The sequence below is a fragment of the Crotalus tigris genome, unplaced genomic scaffold (assembly GCF_016545835.1).
Source record: "Crotalus tigris isolate CLP2741 ecotype Arizona unplaced genomic scaffold, ASM1654583v1 scf7180000017668.6805642782:7212621, whole genome shotgun sequence".
Classification (NCBI taxonomy): Eukaryota; Metazoa; Chordata; class Lepidosauria; order Squamata; family Viperidae; genus Crotalus; species Crotalus tigris.
In genome coordinates, this window is record NW_024096554.1 from 1,203,512 (window position 1) to 1,218,413 (window position 14,902).

At 39.6% G+C, this 14,902-nt stretch overlaps 1 protein-coding gene across 3 annotated transcripts in view; it reads left to right on the forward strand.

The window, feature by feature from the left end:
• The window catches only part of SUPT7L (SPT7 like, STAGA complex subunit gamma), a 77,628-nt gene extending 73,836 nt beyond the window's left edge, over nt 1-3,792 (forward strand). For all 3 annotated transcript variants that reach the window (XM_039337069.1, XM_039337068.1, XM_039337070.1), the window contains exon 5: nt 1,501-3,792. In XM_039337069.1, the coding sequence (XP_039193003.1) occupies nt 1,501-1,766 (266 nt within the window). In that variant the 3' untranslated portion in view covers nt 1,767-3,792. The remainder of the gene's footprint in view (nt 1-1,500) is intronic.
• Nucleotides 3,793-14,902: the final 11,110 nt, after the last annotated feature.

Sequence of the window (14,902 nt, forward strand, 5' to 3'; positions counted from 1 at the left end):
TGATCATATGACCATGGGAATGCTGCAGTGATTGTAAGTGTGAAAAATGGTCATAAATATTTGTATTTTCAGTCTAAGCAAGTACACTCATGTATGCATTCAAATATGCATCCAAGCAGGCATGCAAATATGCAGAAAGACATGTTCCATACTGTATGATGCAGAAATGATATCATCTTCTGTTTCCTTAGAGATGCATTGAAAATTTTATTTTAAGAAGGGATGTCTAAACCAGGGGTCCCCAATCCCCGGGCCATGGCCCGCTACTGGGCCATGGCCTGTTCGAAACCGGGTCATGACAGAAATGGGCAAACTTGTGCTTGTGAAAGTCCACTCACGTAAGCTAAAGATGCTTGTCCTTGCACGTGAAATTCCACTTGTGTGAGTGGAGAGCGCTTGCACCAGTGCATGAAGCTCCATTTGCACAAATGGAGCTTGGCACACAAGCACACTCCACTCGTGCAAGTGGATCTTGACGCACGAGCACAGGTGCCCTTCACATGCATGAGAGGAGTTTCCTGCGTGAGCACAAGTGCCTGATCACAAGCACAACCACCCTCCCCTTGCCCACAAAGCTCCATTTGCACGAGAGGGGTGTGTGCGTGCGATGCTTGCACAAATGGAGCTGCACTCACATGCGCCTGTCACTCACCACCACCACCCCATGCCGGGTCTGGCAGCCAAGCTGGAAATGTTGGAGACTGCTGATCTAAACTTTACAGCTGTAAGTGTCTAAGTTTGGAATAGATTAGGAACAGATTTTCATGTGCTGTGTGGTTGCTAAAGTTGTCACTGTGTTTTCTACAGTGCCTTAAAAATATACTCTGAGGGAAATGGTGCAGCTAAGTATTCCTAGATCATTTGGGAGTATATCACTCTTTGCTTGATGTGAATGTTTGATGTTAATATGTTGGCACCAAATTAAATATAATTATCCAATAGTAGATAAACAATTATTAAACATGTAGGAGTTCTTTTTTTCTTGATCTTTGTTTTCATTAGATGGCCCTTGTTATGGCTGCAAGTAATCCTCTGCACTGCATTATTTAAATACATTCATTTAGTATATTAAAATGATACAAAATGTGCATGTGTTTTAGGACCATTAAGTCCTAAGTGGGTTCTGGGGTATCTTATTTTATTTCCTCATCTTCAGTAGTATTAATATTTAACCTAGTCCATTGCTTCCTGATGAGTTAATCATACTCTGGATTTACTCTCTGTTCAGAATTCATTAAATAAATTAAAATATTTTCTTACTGCAAAATAGATGCTGGAAACATTAATAGTACTTGTATGATTCTTTTCTGTTTTTAATGTGTTATTTAGTTACCATATTTAACCAGTTCATTGATTGCAGTTTTTTCTCTCCCAGCTCTCATATTTGTGAGAAGTTACAGTTTTGCATCTTTTACTGATTAATGAAAAAAACCTTTCCTTCCTTCTTCCCTCAATCCTTTTCACTCTTTCTCTCCCCCCCCCCCTCTCTCCCTGTGCCAGGTGGTGAGGTGAACACTTCTCCTCTTTGGAACTTGGCCCCAGTAAAAATGGAACCACAAGAGAATGAGGAAAGTAATGTTCATGGACACCATGGAGTCTTAGGTGGTGATGTGTTTGAAGAGCCAATGTCAGGCATGAGTGAAGCTGGGATGCCACAGAGCCCAAATGGTTCTGAAAGCAGTTATGGTTCTCATTCCCCTGATAGTTTGATGAGCTCTTCACCAGTCTTCAACCAACGCAGCAAAAAGAAGATGAAGAAGATGTGAATTATAGCTAGGAAGTTCTGAGAATGTGGATTACTGTGTTTCCCCAAAAGTAAAGCTGCCCCCGAAAGTATGCCCCAGCTGATTTTTTGGGGGGTGGGCCTAATATATGCCCTCCCCCCGAAATTAAGCCCTACTTAAGGGCTTGCATGGATAGCCTACCTCTGTGATGAGGCGAAGCTGATGGAGGGGGAATCTGACCCACAGTACCAGTATCCCAATTGCTTACTGCTGCCCAGCACTGAGCACAACAAGCGATGCAGCAGATGGCCAGTTTCAGCATGATGCAGCCGTTTGCTGCCATCTGTGGTCATTTGCTGCCTCTGGTGTGCCCAGTGCCGTTGCCATGAGGCCTGGTAGATCTTCCCCACTTCTGACCCACGTGCTGTTATACTGGTTCCTTACCGCCACCTGGCTTGTTCCACGGCCTCATGGTAGTGGCATTGGCAGGAGGTAGCAAATGGCCTTTTTTTTTTTTTTTTACTGGTAGTCCCACAAACGTGGCGAAGGCTGAGAAGGGAATGGAGAAATGTAATGCAGCTGAAAGGCAGGTTAGTAAAAAAAATGCTTGGGGGAGGTGAGGGCATCTGGGCAGGGGCGGCAACCTTACTCTGCGCAACTTCAGCAGGCAGAGGGAAGCAACTTCACCCCCCCCCCCACATGGCAACCTTATCCTGCACGGCTTTGGCAGGTCTCTGGCAGGCGGAGGGACGCAACTGGTCCGCCACCATGCTCTTGCTGCCGTGTTGCTTCTCCACTCCATGCACAGGCCCTGCCTCATCCCCGCGTGCTCGAGGCCTACTGGTACCAGTACCAGCAATAAGTAAGCCCTCCCCGAAGGTAAAACCTAGTCCTTACTTCAGAGCCCAAAAGAAAGTAAGATAGGGTCTTACTTTCGGGGAAACACAGTAATTCAGCAACATTTAGACAGTTATCAAGGAAATAATGCCTGAATTGATGGATTTTGCATGTTGTGATTACTGTTCTACCTGAGAGACTTTCCACCAGCTGAAGGTCTAGATGGCTTACAATGGAGCAAACACCATACAGTAACATTAGTTTGGCAAAAAAATAATAATGTGTAAGTGACTTTCGGTGAAAAAAGAAATCAACTCTGATTTACAACATCGAATCTTGTAAACCAGTGTAGTTTCTGGTTAGTTAGATTTTAAGTAGTTTAAGTAGTGGTGCAAATTGCATTAGATAATAATTTAATAAATATTGACAGTATCTTTAATTTGAAGTGTGGAAACTGTGGAAGAGGCATGAGAACTGTATGACATTGTAATGGAAATCAGTAAATTCCATTTCACTTTTGTTATATATTATACTTTTCATTTTTTTACTCTGAATTTATACTTTGAAGAACAGATTTTTAATACAGAAATTTTGTTCCAATATAATTACTATTACCGTTGGTTTTTGCTTAAAACCATGGCTGATAATCTGTTTTTCATTTTAACAAACCAACTCACCATATATAAAGCTAATAGAAACTGGTGAATTTTATGTATTTATGGTTTTTATGTTATTTTATGTTTTTAATATTTTTATATTTTGATGTACAGTACATAGATTGCTTTGGCCTAAGATTGGTGCAGCAAACAAGCTTTATTAAATGAAACATTTTTTTTAAAAAAATGCATAATTTTATTTTCTTTATGGTAGTCCAGAAGGCCAATTTACTCAGAAAAATCATCCAGCTCTGCATACAAATCTCTTATGACTGATTTCTTAATCTTTTTTGTACCTACGTTCTGAGTATACTGTTGAACCTAACTTGAATGCAACTGAGAGTAAACTTTGAAAGACAGGACATCTACAAAACTGTGCTTTTTGTTAATTTATTGTATCATGCTATATTATTCCTTTACCAGTTTTTGTTTGTATTGTTAATGTTCAGTGTAAATCTAGATGGACACTTTATTGATCTGTGGAGAGTTTGTATGATACATGTTTTTAATTGTTGATTTTTTTACCTACTCTTGGACATGGTTTTTTAAAATAAATTTTCCCTTTCTTGACCATCTTTTTCTTGATTTCCTATGATTTGAGTTTCCAAAATCTTTTTTATTGTACCAGATAAAGCTTAATTTTTAAGGCTTAAATATTTTGTGTAGGCTATTGTTCAACTACTGACATTTTAAAAACTGCTTAATTAAAAACTGGCTTGAAATGAGGCAAGCATACTTCCTAATTATGTAAGAGGTTTCATTTAATAAAAAGAATAAATAGTTAATGGAAATCTTGCAAGCAAAGACTTTTGAAACTGTAATGTTAAAATACATTTTGAATTTTTTTTTTTAATGATTTCTATAAGATTTTTTTTTGAGCGCTTTGGAACTTTTTATAAAACAACTTTTCAGTGCAAGCAAGGACACAGTGAATGTATATTACAAGAATAGGATGGGGGGGGGGTCATGAAAATTTCATGCTGAAATTACTTTCTTGGAAGTTTCTAAAACTCTTAATCTGCAGTAAATCTGCCTTCTTGCTTCCAAGTGGATGATAATGGCTGGATTAACTCTTATCTATTACTTCCTACACAACTGCAAGAATAGACAGTCAATACTGTGCTTATTGAATTGTATCAAAACTCACAATTGTCTGAGGTTCAAAATATAACCTGGCAGGTATTCTTATCTGGGATTTTTGTTATCTACTCTAGAAGAACGGGTTGGATTTATACTGCCTTAAACACCGTAAATATCTTTAAAAATAGCTGAAGCTGTAGGTTACAGAAGTGCTGAGAGTTCTTTTAATTATTGCTAGACTTTACTCATAGAACTACAATTGTTCTTTCTGCAAGAGGAGGAAAGATAGTTCAAATAATTAAAATCTGTAAAATTGAAATACCACTGACTGGTGTCATTTGATTACACTACACATTAAGTCACAATTTTGGTTACTTTCATTGTAAAGAACAATTTCATTGAATAATCCACAATTGGCTAGAATCTTACAATACGCTAAATCCATTTTTGCAGCTTCTAGAACCTTTCAGACATTGCAAAAATTCAGAGGCAAAATGATGATCTTCAGTGGGAATATTTGATGAATATTAATTATTAATTAATATTATTAATTAATAATTAATATTATTTTTTATTAATAAATAAAAAATTTAACCAATGAAATAACTCCACCAAGGATCTTGGATTTCAAGGTACCTATTTTCTCTAAACTCCAAAATTCTTAAAAATAAAGAGCGGAAGATGTCCACTGTACCTCCTTTGATGACATCCTATTTGTTGCCATGCTTCTTCCTCCTCTTGTGACCCTCAGAGTCTGAAAATAAGGAATAAGCAGTCTCTGACTGAAAAAGATTGCCCTCTCGACCACCATAAATAATGGCTAACAAGCATTGGTAGGTGGTGCGATAGGCCAGAAAAAAACTACACTGGATAAAACAATTCTCTATGCCTTGTTTACTTATACCAGAGGTCCCCAACCTTTTGGGCACCAGGGACTGGTTCTATGGAGAGAAGTTTTCCCATGGACCAGAGTGTGCGTGGTTTTGTGTGCTGCCTGCATCTCACGGATGGGGCTTTGCTTGTTTGTGTGGATCAGTTGCTGGCATGCTGTGGACTGGTATTGGTCCACGGCCCAGGGGTTGGGGATCCTTGACTTATACCACAAATGCTTTGCAGCCCTAACCATAACCTGTTTCACAGGTTTAACATGTGTGCCAATTTCTAGATCATTCTCCCATTTGAACTATTATAATGTGCTTTATATGAAGTGTGCCCTTGAAGAGCTTTTGGAGCTGCAGCTGGTCCAGAATTCAGAAGCACAGGCAGTTCTGAGTATTTCACAATGCACCCATGTAACACCTCTGCTCTGGATCCCAGTGGACTTCTAGATGCAATTCAAGCCATTGGTTATTGCTCAGAGAGACCTGTTCGGTGCAGGTGCAGGTTATTTGCAGGCCTACTTGTCTCTGCTGCCCAAAACTAGCATATTTGGAATGGGTTATGTCCTATTAGATAAAATAATCTTGGGAGACCTAGGAGTCATGCCTTCTCTGTTGTATGCAGCCCTGTGAAACAGCATTCTCCCAGAGATCCAGATGACCCTGACTTGCTGGATCTTCCATAAGGTTTAAAGATCTGAATGTTCCCACAGGAAACTGGGCCAAGAACTCATGAACTCATGTGAGTGCTTTGTAATGATCATACCGTAGTAATTGAAATGATATGGCTCTTTGATCCCAATATCATACATTTTTTTTAAAATGATTTTGGGACTGATGTTAGACTTTTGGTTTCAATCTTGTATGCCTTTGAGGTCACCTTGGTAACAGAGCTGGCTATTTAAATCACTTAAATAAATATTAAATAAAACTAAAAAATATTTCACATTTTTACATACAGTAGAAATTTCAAAGTCTCTATTGCTTCCACAATGGAGCTAAATGGGAGATATAGAATTGATTTTCTTTCCCACAAGACTATTTATGCATAGAAGTTAGAAATACATCAACCTACACATGTATTGTTTTCGAATAATAATAAAATAAAACCTCCCTCCCTCCCTGCTAAGTGCTTCTGACATTTGTATGCTTTGTGTTGTTTTTATGTTTGCATATGGACGCTTTTAAATTTCTTACAATGTTCCATAAATTTTCACTGACATTTATCATAAGCAAAAGTGACATTTTCAATCCTGATTTAACAAGTCATGGGGGATTCTGTAAAGAACCAGACTTGTTGTTCTTATAGCTGTCATATAAACAGAAGGATTTAATCATTAGGACTGAGAAAGGTAGCTAGCTTTAGATAGTTCAGGCACTAATCTATACTTTCAGCTCCTGGGTTAGAACCAGACCCAAGATAGAAATGGAAAGAAGATCTTTAAGATCTGTTTGCCTTTTTTAATTTCTGGGTAATAGTATTTAGTCCCAAACTGGAAATATTTCCTCATATTCAGTGGGAATCCACTGTCCCAATCTAATATTTCGTTCTTTTTCATTCACATAATTTAAAAATAGTAAAGAGTAGAGGAGTTAACTATATGTCACATCACTTGATGAATTTGATAAATTTGATCTTGGGAGGGGGGGGGCAGATTGAGCTCATGGCTTTTCACTTGCAGGGTGCCTCAGGATAGAGTAGAGTTCTCACCCCTTCTGTTTAACATCTATTTGAAACTATTTCAATCCTTGCAGAAGGTGTGGGATGGCTGTGGAAACTGGAGCGAGTGAGGAGGGTACCACAACCAGGGGAGGTGGCATGCTTGCTGGCATCCATCAGATTGGACTGGGAGCAGCCAGGGCCTTATCTCGTCCTTGAATCTGACCCCAGAAGAGAAAATGTCGGGATGGAGGTAATCCCAGAGGTAATCTCCATGAAGAGATCGGAATGTTACTGACTTCCCATTGTGGCTGAAGGACCAGATGTTTTGGGACAAGTAGGTCCTGCCATCCCTGTCATACTGCCTGTTACAGGGGAAGAGACTGAGGGCGAGGTTTCCATAGATTGGTTCTACCTGAAGAACACACACCTCACCCCAGAGTGGCCGGAGAGGGTTACAGACCAACCATGTGCTCCCTGTCACTCTCTAGCTCCCAGGATGCCACCGAGAGCTTGGGACATCTGTGGGGTGCTGTACAGCAATCGGGGGCCCCACCCAGCCAATCACCTGAGTACAGGGTTTGGCTGCTCTATCCAGATGATTGGTGCTCTGTGTCAATTAGCTATGTGCTCTGCTTCACTCTCTAGCCTTCAGGATGCCCTCAAGAGCCTAGAATGTTAGATACTGCATGGTGATCAGGGCCCCCGAGACATCCATGCTGCTCAGCTGATAGTGCCAATTGGTATGATTGCACAATTGGCGCTGCTCTCTCCCCACTACATAAGGTTATGTTAATGTAATCTTTTAAGTCTGAAAGTGCTTTTCCCTTCATCTTCTTTTACTCTCTGAAAACTAGGGAGGGTCCCTTCTGAAACGCTTCCCATGCCTCCCCTTGTTCTGTGAGCTATCTTCTGCTGGGTTTTGACTGCAATAAAGTTTTTAGAGTTTGAATCAAATTGCACTGAGCACCAACTCATCTTTCTCACCAAAGTGGTACCTATTTATCTACTTGCATAGAACATGCTTTTGAACTGCTAGATGGGCAGAAGCTGAGGCGAGTGAGGGAGCTTACCCTGACACCCAGTGTTAGGACTCGAATCACAGGAACAGAGACCATCTCCAATGTCATTAAGCCACTGAACTACAGCGCCTCTTGTATTCAAAACAAACCCACTCATTACACAAATAAAGAAAATCTCTTGAGATCCTCTGCTTGTAAAGTAGGGTAGAGAGGAAATGGAATGGAGGAAATTCAAGGAAAACTGGAAGTGAAGCATTTGGAATCTTTTTAGCAAATTGCCATTGTTTCTCAACATTGGTCCAGTGAGCTCAGTATTATTGAGCTGACTGGTATCAGCTCTCCAGGATGTGATAGAAGTTCCTTTCCCAGCTATCTTAGACTGAACTACCTCCGAGGGCTAACTCAGGTCACAAAGCACAACCAAGTTAATGTGAAAGCCAGATTCACTTAACACCAGTGTTCCTAACTTAACCACTGAAGTGATTCACTTAACAACTGTGAAAAGAAAGGTCATAAAAAGGGGCAAAATACAAGTAGTCCTCAATTTATAACAGTTCATTTAGTGACCGTTCAAAGTTACAACAGCACTGAAAAAAATGACTTACGACCATTTTTCACTGCTGACTGCAGCAGCATCTCCATGGTCACATGATCAAAATTCAGATCCTCGGCAACTGACTCATATTTATGATGGTTACAGTATCCTGGGATCACATAGTCACCTTTTGCGACCTTCTGACAACCAAAGTCAATAGGGAAGCCATATTCATTTAACAACAGTGTTATTTAACAGCTGCAGTGATTAACAATTGTGGAAAGGTCAAAAAATGGGGCAAAATTCACTTAACTGTCTCGCTTAGCAACAGAAATTTTGGGCTCAATTGTGGTCGTAAGTCAAGGACTACCTGTAGTCTCATCTTTACGGAAATCTTACGTTAACACAATCTTGCAAGAAGCATTTCTGTCCTCCTTTACTTTTACTTTCCAGAAAGCTAGGGAGGGTCTCTTCCGAAATGCTTCCCACACCTTCCCTCCTTTTATGGCCTGAGGTATCTCTGTCATTTGCTGCTTGTCCAGTCTGTGGTTTCTCCTTCCTGTCTTTTAAGATCATTCCCACATACACAGTAGGTTAGAAGTGGATTGTATTGTGAAGATTTTGTATTTGTAGTTGCAGTTTTTATGTAGAGGGTTCCTGAGACCTGAAAATTATTTCTAGGATTTAAAAAAATGTGAAAGTCTGGTCTAGAACTTTTCATTGTTATTTCATTTTCATTTTTTTGCATTTTCAAAAACAGTTATCAAAAGGTAACTCTTTTGTAGCCGTTATTTGCAGGGCAGTTGCAAAAGAAACAGTGTTCTAGTGCAATCTCGATTTTCATATATTAAAAGAAATTGTGATCTCACTTCTGGGTAACTGTGAGTCCTATTATAGGAAACAGTTATTTACCTTTCTTATAATAACTGAATAAAATGCATGTTGATTGTATGATTATCTGAGCTGAAATGTGTGAGAAGAAAGTCTAACCAGCTCTCAAGTTCAAGAAGCTGGTGGAATTACTCACTTTGGCCACAGTGGGGTGCTGATTGTACATATTTGAACAAACAGGCATTCCTAACAGAGTTTGTGTCTTTCTGTCTGTGTGTGCATGCGCATGCCTATTTTTAATTACACCCCCCCAAAAAAGTAAAAAAAAGTCATTTTCAATACAGGGCTTAAATGGAAGATTAGAAATGGTGCCATTTGTTGCTATGGAGACAAATACCCTATAGAGTGAGAAAGCTGCCTTAGTATACATATTTATGAATCTCTTCAATAGTTACTCAGCACTGGATTACTATCATTACTATTGATGATAAGAAGGTGCATTATGCTAGAGGAATTATTTTAGGTCAGTTCATAGTTTAGACATATAGTTAATCAGAAGGCTTTCTGGCACGCTCACAAACAATCTTATTAAAGTGAATCTCTCTGTCTGAACCTACTCTCAGATATTTGTCCAGGCTCTCTCTCTCTCTCTCTCTCTCTCTCTCTCTCTCTCTCTCTCTCTCTCTCTCTCTCTCTCTCTCTCTCTCTCTCTCTCTCTCTCTCTCTCTCTCTCTCTCTCTCTCTCTCTCTCTCTCTCTCTCTCTGTGTAAAGGAGTGGGGATGGGGAAGCTGTTAATATTTCTAAACACTTGAGGACCTCATATGGGGCAGTGCTGACTGGGAAGAGGTATCTTTTTTTAAAAAAAATGAACAACCTTGTTTTAGGTTTTTTTATTTGTTTCCACATTGAAAATGACAGTAACAAAAATACCAAAGAAAACGCGGAACCTTCTGATAAATCAACATGAGTTATCTCATGTCTTTCACTTGTGTGAGCAAGGAATTCCACAATTTCATAAAATATTAGAAGGTAAAGGTTGGGAAACATCTCTTGCAGATAATTTAGTCCAACCCTCTGCCTGGTGCAGGAATCCACAGCTAAAACATCCCTGATAGATTGGCATGGTTTCTACGATAAATTCATGTTGACTCCTCCAAAAAAGGCATTCTTTTTAATGCTCACAAAATAACTCAATAATGGAACTCAATAATGTGTTCCAGAGAAGTTTAAAATCTGATCCCTGGTTACCTGGGTCAACTTTCTTCTCATTTTCAAAGATAGAAGCTGCATTTGCCCTTCTTCAATATTCTGGCATGATGCCTGTTCCAAGGTGACACCCACCAGTCCTTCAAGATTCTGATTTAATCAGTCTGGTTCTAAAGACAAACTCATTCATAATATAGTAGCCAGGTGCTCACCAACCATTTTATTACTTACCTTAAGTGGGGACTTTGCAAGTTTGGCTGAGTTTGTTTTCAAACAAATGTTTGTGTTGTTGAAGCCTCCAATTATTACTATGTATCCCTTCATAAGAGTTCTGTATCTAGTCCTTGGGGGCATTATTCATATCTCCTATTTGATTTGGCAGTCAATAGCTTTCCATAAACTCTGTTTATGTTGCTTTTCTTATTTTTTTATTTGCATAATTTCCAGTGGTGGGATTCAGCCGGTTTGCACCACTTCGGCAAAACCGGTAGCTAATTTTTTGTTGCCCAGGCCCAGAATGGACTTCTGGAAGTGGCACCACACAGAGAACCGGTTGTTCAAATATTTGAATCCCACCACTGATAATTTCCTTTTAATAGTGAAAGTAAAATATATAATGTCTGGGTGTGATATTGCTACTGCTTTTAAGGCTTTTCTTCCTGAAATAACAGTCTTAAATTTAGACTTTTAATGGAATCCTTTTACTTATTTACTTATTATTTACTTATTTCACCATCCTACAAACCCAAAACTTATTTACGCAGCTTCAGTAACCTTCAGGGTTAAAAATAATACAAAAGAAGTGACCAAATACAAGAAACAGTACAATAGTTGTATAAAACCTAAAAGTTAAGACATTTAGACTTTGGATTTTGGCCACCGTTCTTTCTTGAAGATATAATCAGGTGTTCCATTATACTTTAACGACTGCACTCAACATATGACTGCACTCAAGGGTGATCTATGGGTCTTATGGAGAATAAGATAAGCAGAATAATTTGCAGTCTAAAAAAAATGCCCCTGCATTGACTTGATTCATACATGATACTAAGTCATAATGTGGTTTGTTTGCTTTTGGCATTGTAATAGGAAAGTTATAGAAATAATAGGAAAACCAAGTAATTATGAGTTTCTCAGACAACCATAGCTAAACAAAAATCTTTGACTTTCATTAAATATTGAGTCAAAACATGTATTTATCTAGCCCAGCAGCCCCCAACCTTTTGGGCACGAGGGACCGGTTCCGTGGAGAGGTTTTTCTGTGGACCAGAGTGGGCGTGGTTTCATGTACTGTCTTCATCCCACAGATGGAGCTTTGCTTGTTTGAGCAACCAAGTTTCTGGAATGCTGTGGACTGGTACTGGTCCATGGACCGGTGGTTGGGGACCCCTGATCTAGCTCATAATGTGACCTTCTATTTGAAGAAAGAGCAATAAGCAAACTTGTACACCATACCTTCTCATCTGCTATTGTCTAAATTCATATTGCCTGGGAATTACAGATTTTGTAGAGTGCACCCTACAAAGGAAGCTAACTTATTTTAACTTTCTGTTGCTTGGAAGAGAAATCTTTTTCCACTCCAACTGGAGATACTACACATATCTGGAAACTTTTGTGTATTGTTCTATTACACTATGACCAGTCTACACTTTTGGGACCCCAACGCTTCATCCATATCAAAGAAACCTGAGCCAGGAAAAAAAAAATCACAATTTAGCATGCCAATGTATTTTGCATTTTGAATTTTCCTTTGGCTGCTGCAATTTTATTTTGGCAATTGTATATACATTTTAAAAAATCATCTTGGCAGATTTAAGAAGTCTCTTTCCAGTGAATTTAAGATTATTGTTAGGTAGAATACTTCTATTTAAATGCTGTGCTTGTAGAATAGAAATAAAAAATCTTCATGGATATTTGGTTAACAAATATGCTGAACAATTGGAATAGAGCAAGTTCACACTGTTCATGGTAGAAGATTCTTAATGTCTGGACTTCTGGTTTTGCGTCGTGGCAAGATGGGATGTAGGAAGGCAGAGCTCTGCCTTTCATGTCCGATTTAGTCCTGCTGGGAGCCCTGAAAAGGACATAAAGTTGTCCCGAAGAGGTGATGAAGAAGGAGGAGTGCCTTATCAATCACGAAGAGATGGTGGTCTCTCCTTTCGATCCAAGGAAAGCCCTCTAAACCAGCAGGGGAAAGATTGGCCACACCTCTGTGGCTGCCATTAGCTGCTGACAACTGAAGAACAAAGCTTTAATTAGGACATTGTAAGCAGCATGTTTGGACTGGGTGAGAATATTGATCCTTTCTTTACTATTTTACAACTGAATTTCCTGGGAAAGGCTCCCAAGAAGCCTAAAACCTCCAGATGTGAACGGAAGCAGCATTTTAAATTGTTATGGAGGACAGAAATACATAATACTGAAGTGAAAGCAATACAAACCTACAGTTTTGATAAATCTGAGAACTGACATAATTGTTAAGATTTTCTCTTTGAAAAAAAAATATTGAGGTGAAATATAAAAAATATAAGAAATCAACCCTTTTTTAAGAGTGGAAAATGGACTTTGAATGACATCTAGTAGTGGATTTGAGTACAGCACTATAACTAGTTCCTTGGCTGCTTGGTACAGCTGGCAAGAAAGGAAAATATTTTGGTATATTTATCATCCTGACCTTCTTGAACTATAAATACCTACTGAGCTTGGATTTTTAATCTTAAAAGCTAGTGGAGAGAAAGAAAAAAATTGACCTTTGAATATGTCTGGCTGCAGGAAAGTTGAACATTTTGAACACTTGGAACATTGTGGATTACAACCTTGCCTGACTGATAATTTTCAGGATACTTGAGACAAAGGATTACTATAAAATATTGCTATGAGGACTGGATTATAAAGACTATATATAAAGACCAGAAAACTAGAGGAATTTTTTTCCCACTCTTACTAAGACTGGAGATACCAGAGGATTTCTAGGAATGATGCCTCAAGAAAAAACAAATACCTTTCAGAAGGAAATACTCTCTATGTTACAGCAAATCCATCAAACAATTGTTGTTCAAAAAGAGGACATAAAAAGATACCATAATGAGGCTAAAAATAACCCAGATGATATAAAGGACTAAATCTCCACATTGAAGCTACAACTGTAAAGCTCCCAGAGAATGACTACAAAGTATGAACAAATAAACCAGAAATCAGAGGATGAAGCAGAAGAAATGGATCTACGGATGGAGGAGATAGGAGAAGAGAAATATGGACTGCCATATACAAATAAAATACTGCAAGACCTACCTATAACAATGAAAATACAAAAGACAAGGAAGAAGATTCTAGAAAATGGAACATAGAGCAGACAGGGGAAATGTCTAGGGCACAGGTCGGCAACCTGTGGTTCCGGAGCTGCATGCGGCTCTTTGAGCCTTCTGGCTCCCAGCCTCCTCTGCCATTTGCAGAGAGAGACAGAGACAGAGAGAGGCACTTGCACTTCCCTTCTCTCTCTCTCTCTCTCTCTCTCTCTCTCTCTCTCTCTCTCTCTCTGTGTCTGTGTGTAAAAAAGAGAATAGCCTCACCTTGTTCCGACAAGCTGACAAGCTTATTGGGCAGGGCCCCTCCCTTTGCTACATCTCTGCATGAAGTAAGAAGCAGGAAGGGCAGGAGAGAGCTAGCTAGCCTAGCTATGCTGATTCAGGAATTCTGGGAGTTGAAGTCCATGAGTCATAAAAGAGCCAAGGTTGCCTACCCCTGAGCTAGCCCAATAAGAATGTGTGTCAGCTTGTTGGAGAACAGCTTGAAGCCAGATTGCCAGCTGAGCAGAAGATCGGAGAGAGGAAGAGAGAGGAGCGAGAGAGAGAGAGAGAGAGAGAGAGAGAGAGAGAGAGAGAGAGAGAGAAGAGAGAGAGGGAGAGGAGAGAGAAGGAAAGAGAGAGAAAGAGAGAAAGAGAAAGGGAGAGGAAAGAGAGAGAGAGGGAAAGAGAGAGAGAAAGAGAAAGGGGGAGAGGAAAGAGAGAGTGAAAGAGATAGAGGAAAGAGAAAAAGAGAAAGAGAGAGGGTGAGGGAGAGGAAAGAGAGAGAGAGGGAGAGGAGAGAGAGGGAGACAGAGAAAGAAAAAGAGAGAGAGAAAGAGAGAGGGGGAGAGGAAAGAGAGAGGGAAAGGAAAGAGAGAGAGGGAGAGGAAAGAGAGAAAGAGAAGTGAGAGAAAGCGAGAGAAAGAGAGAGGGAGAGAGAGGGAGGGAGAGAGAGGGAGAGAGAAAGAGAGAGAGGGGGGAGGGAGAGAGAGAAAGACAGAGAAAGACACAGAGAGACCCCTTTGACATTTAAAATGAAGATAACATTGCATATATATCCTTTTTTACCTTTATGAGAGCTGGTGGCCTGGTGGTTAATACAATTGCCTAGCATGCAGGCTGCCCAGGTTGGAATCCCATAGAAGGTATGGCTAGCTGATGAGAGCAAAATAAGCTTGAAATAGCTAT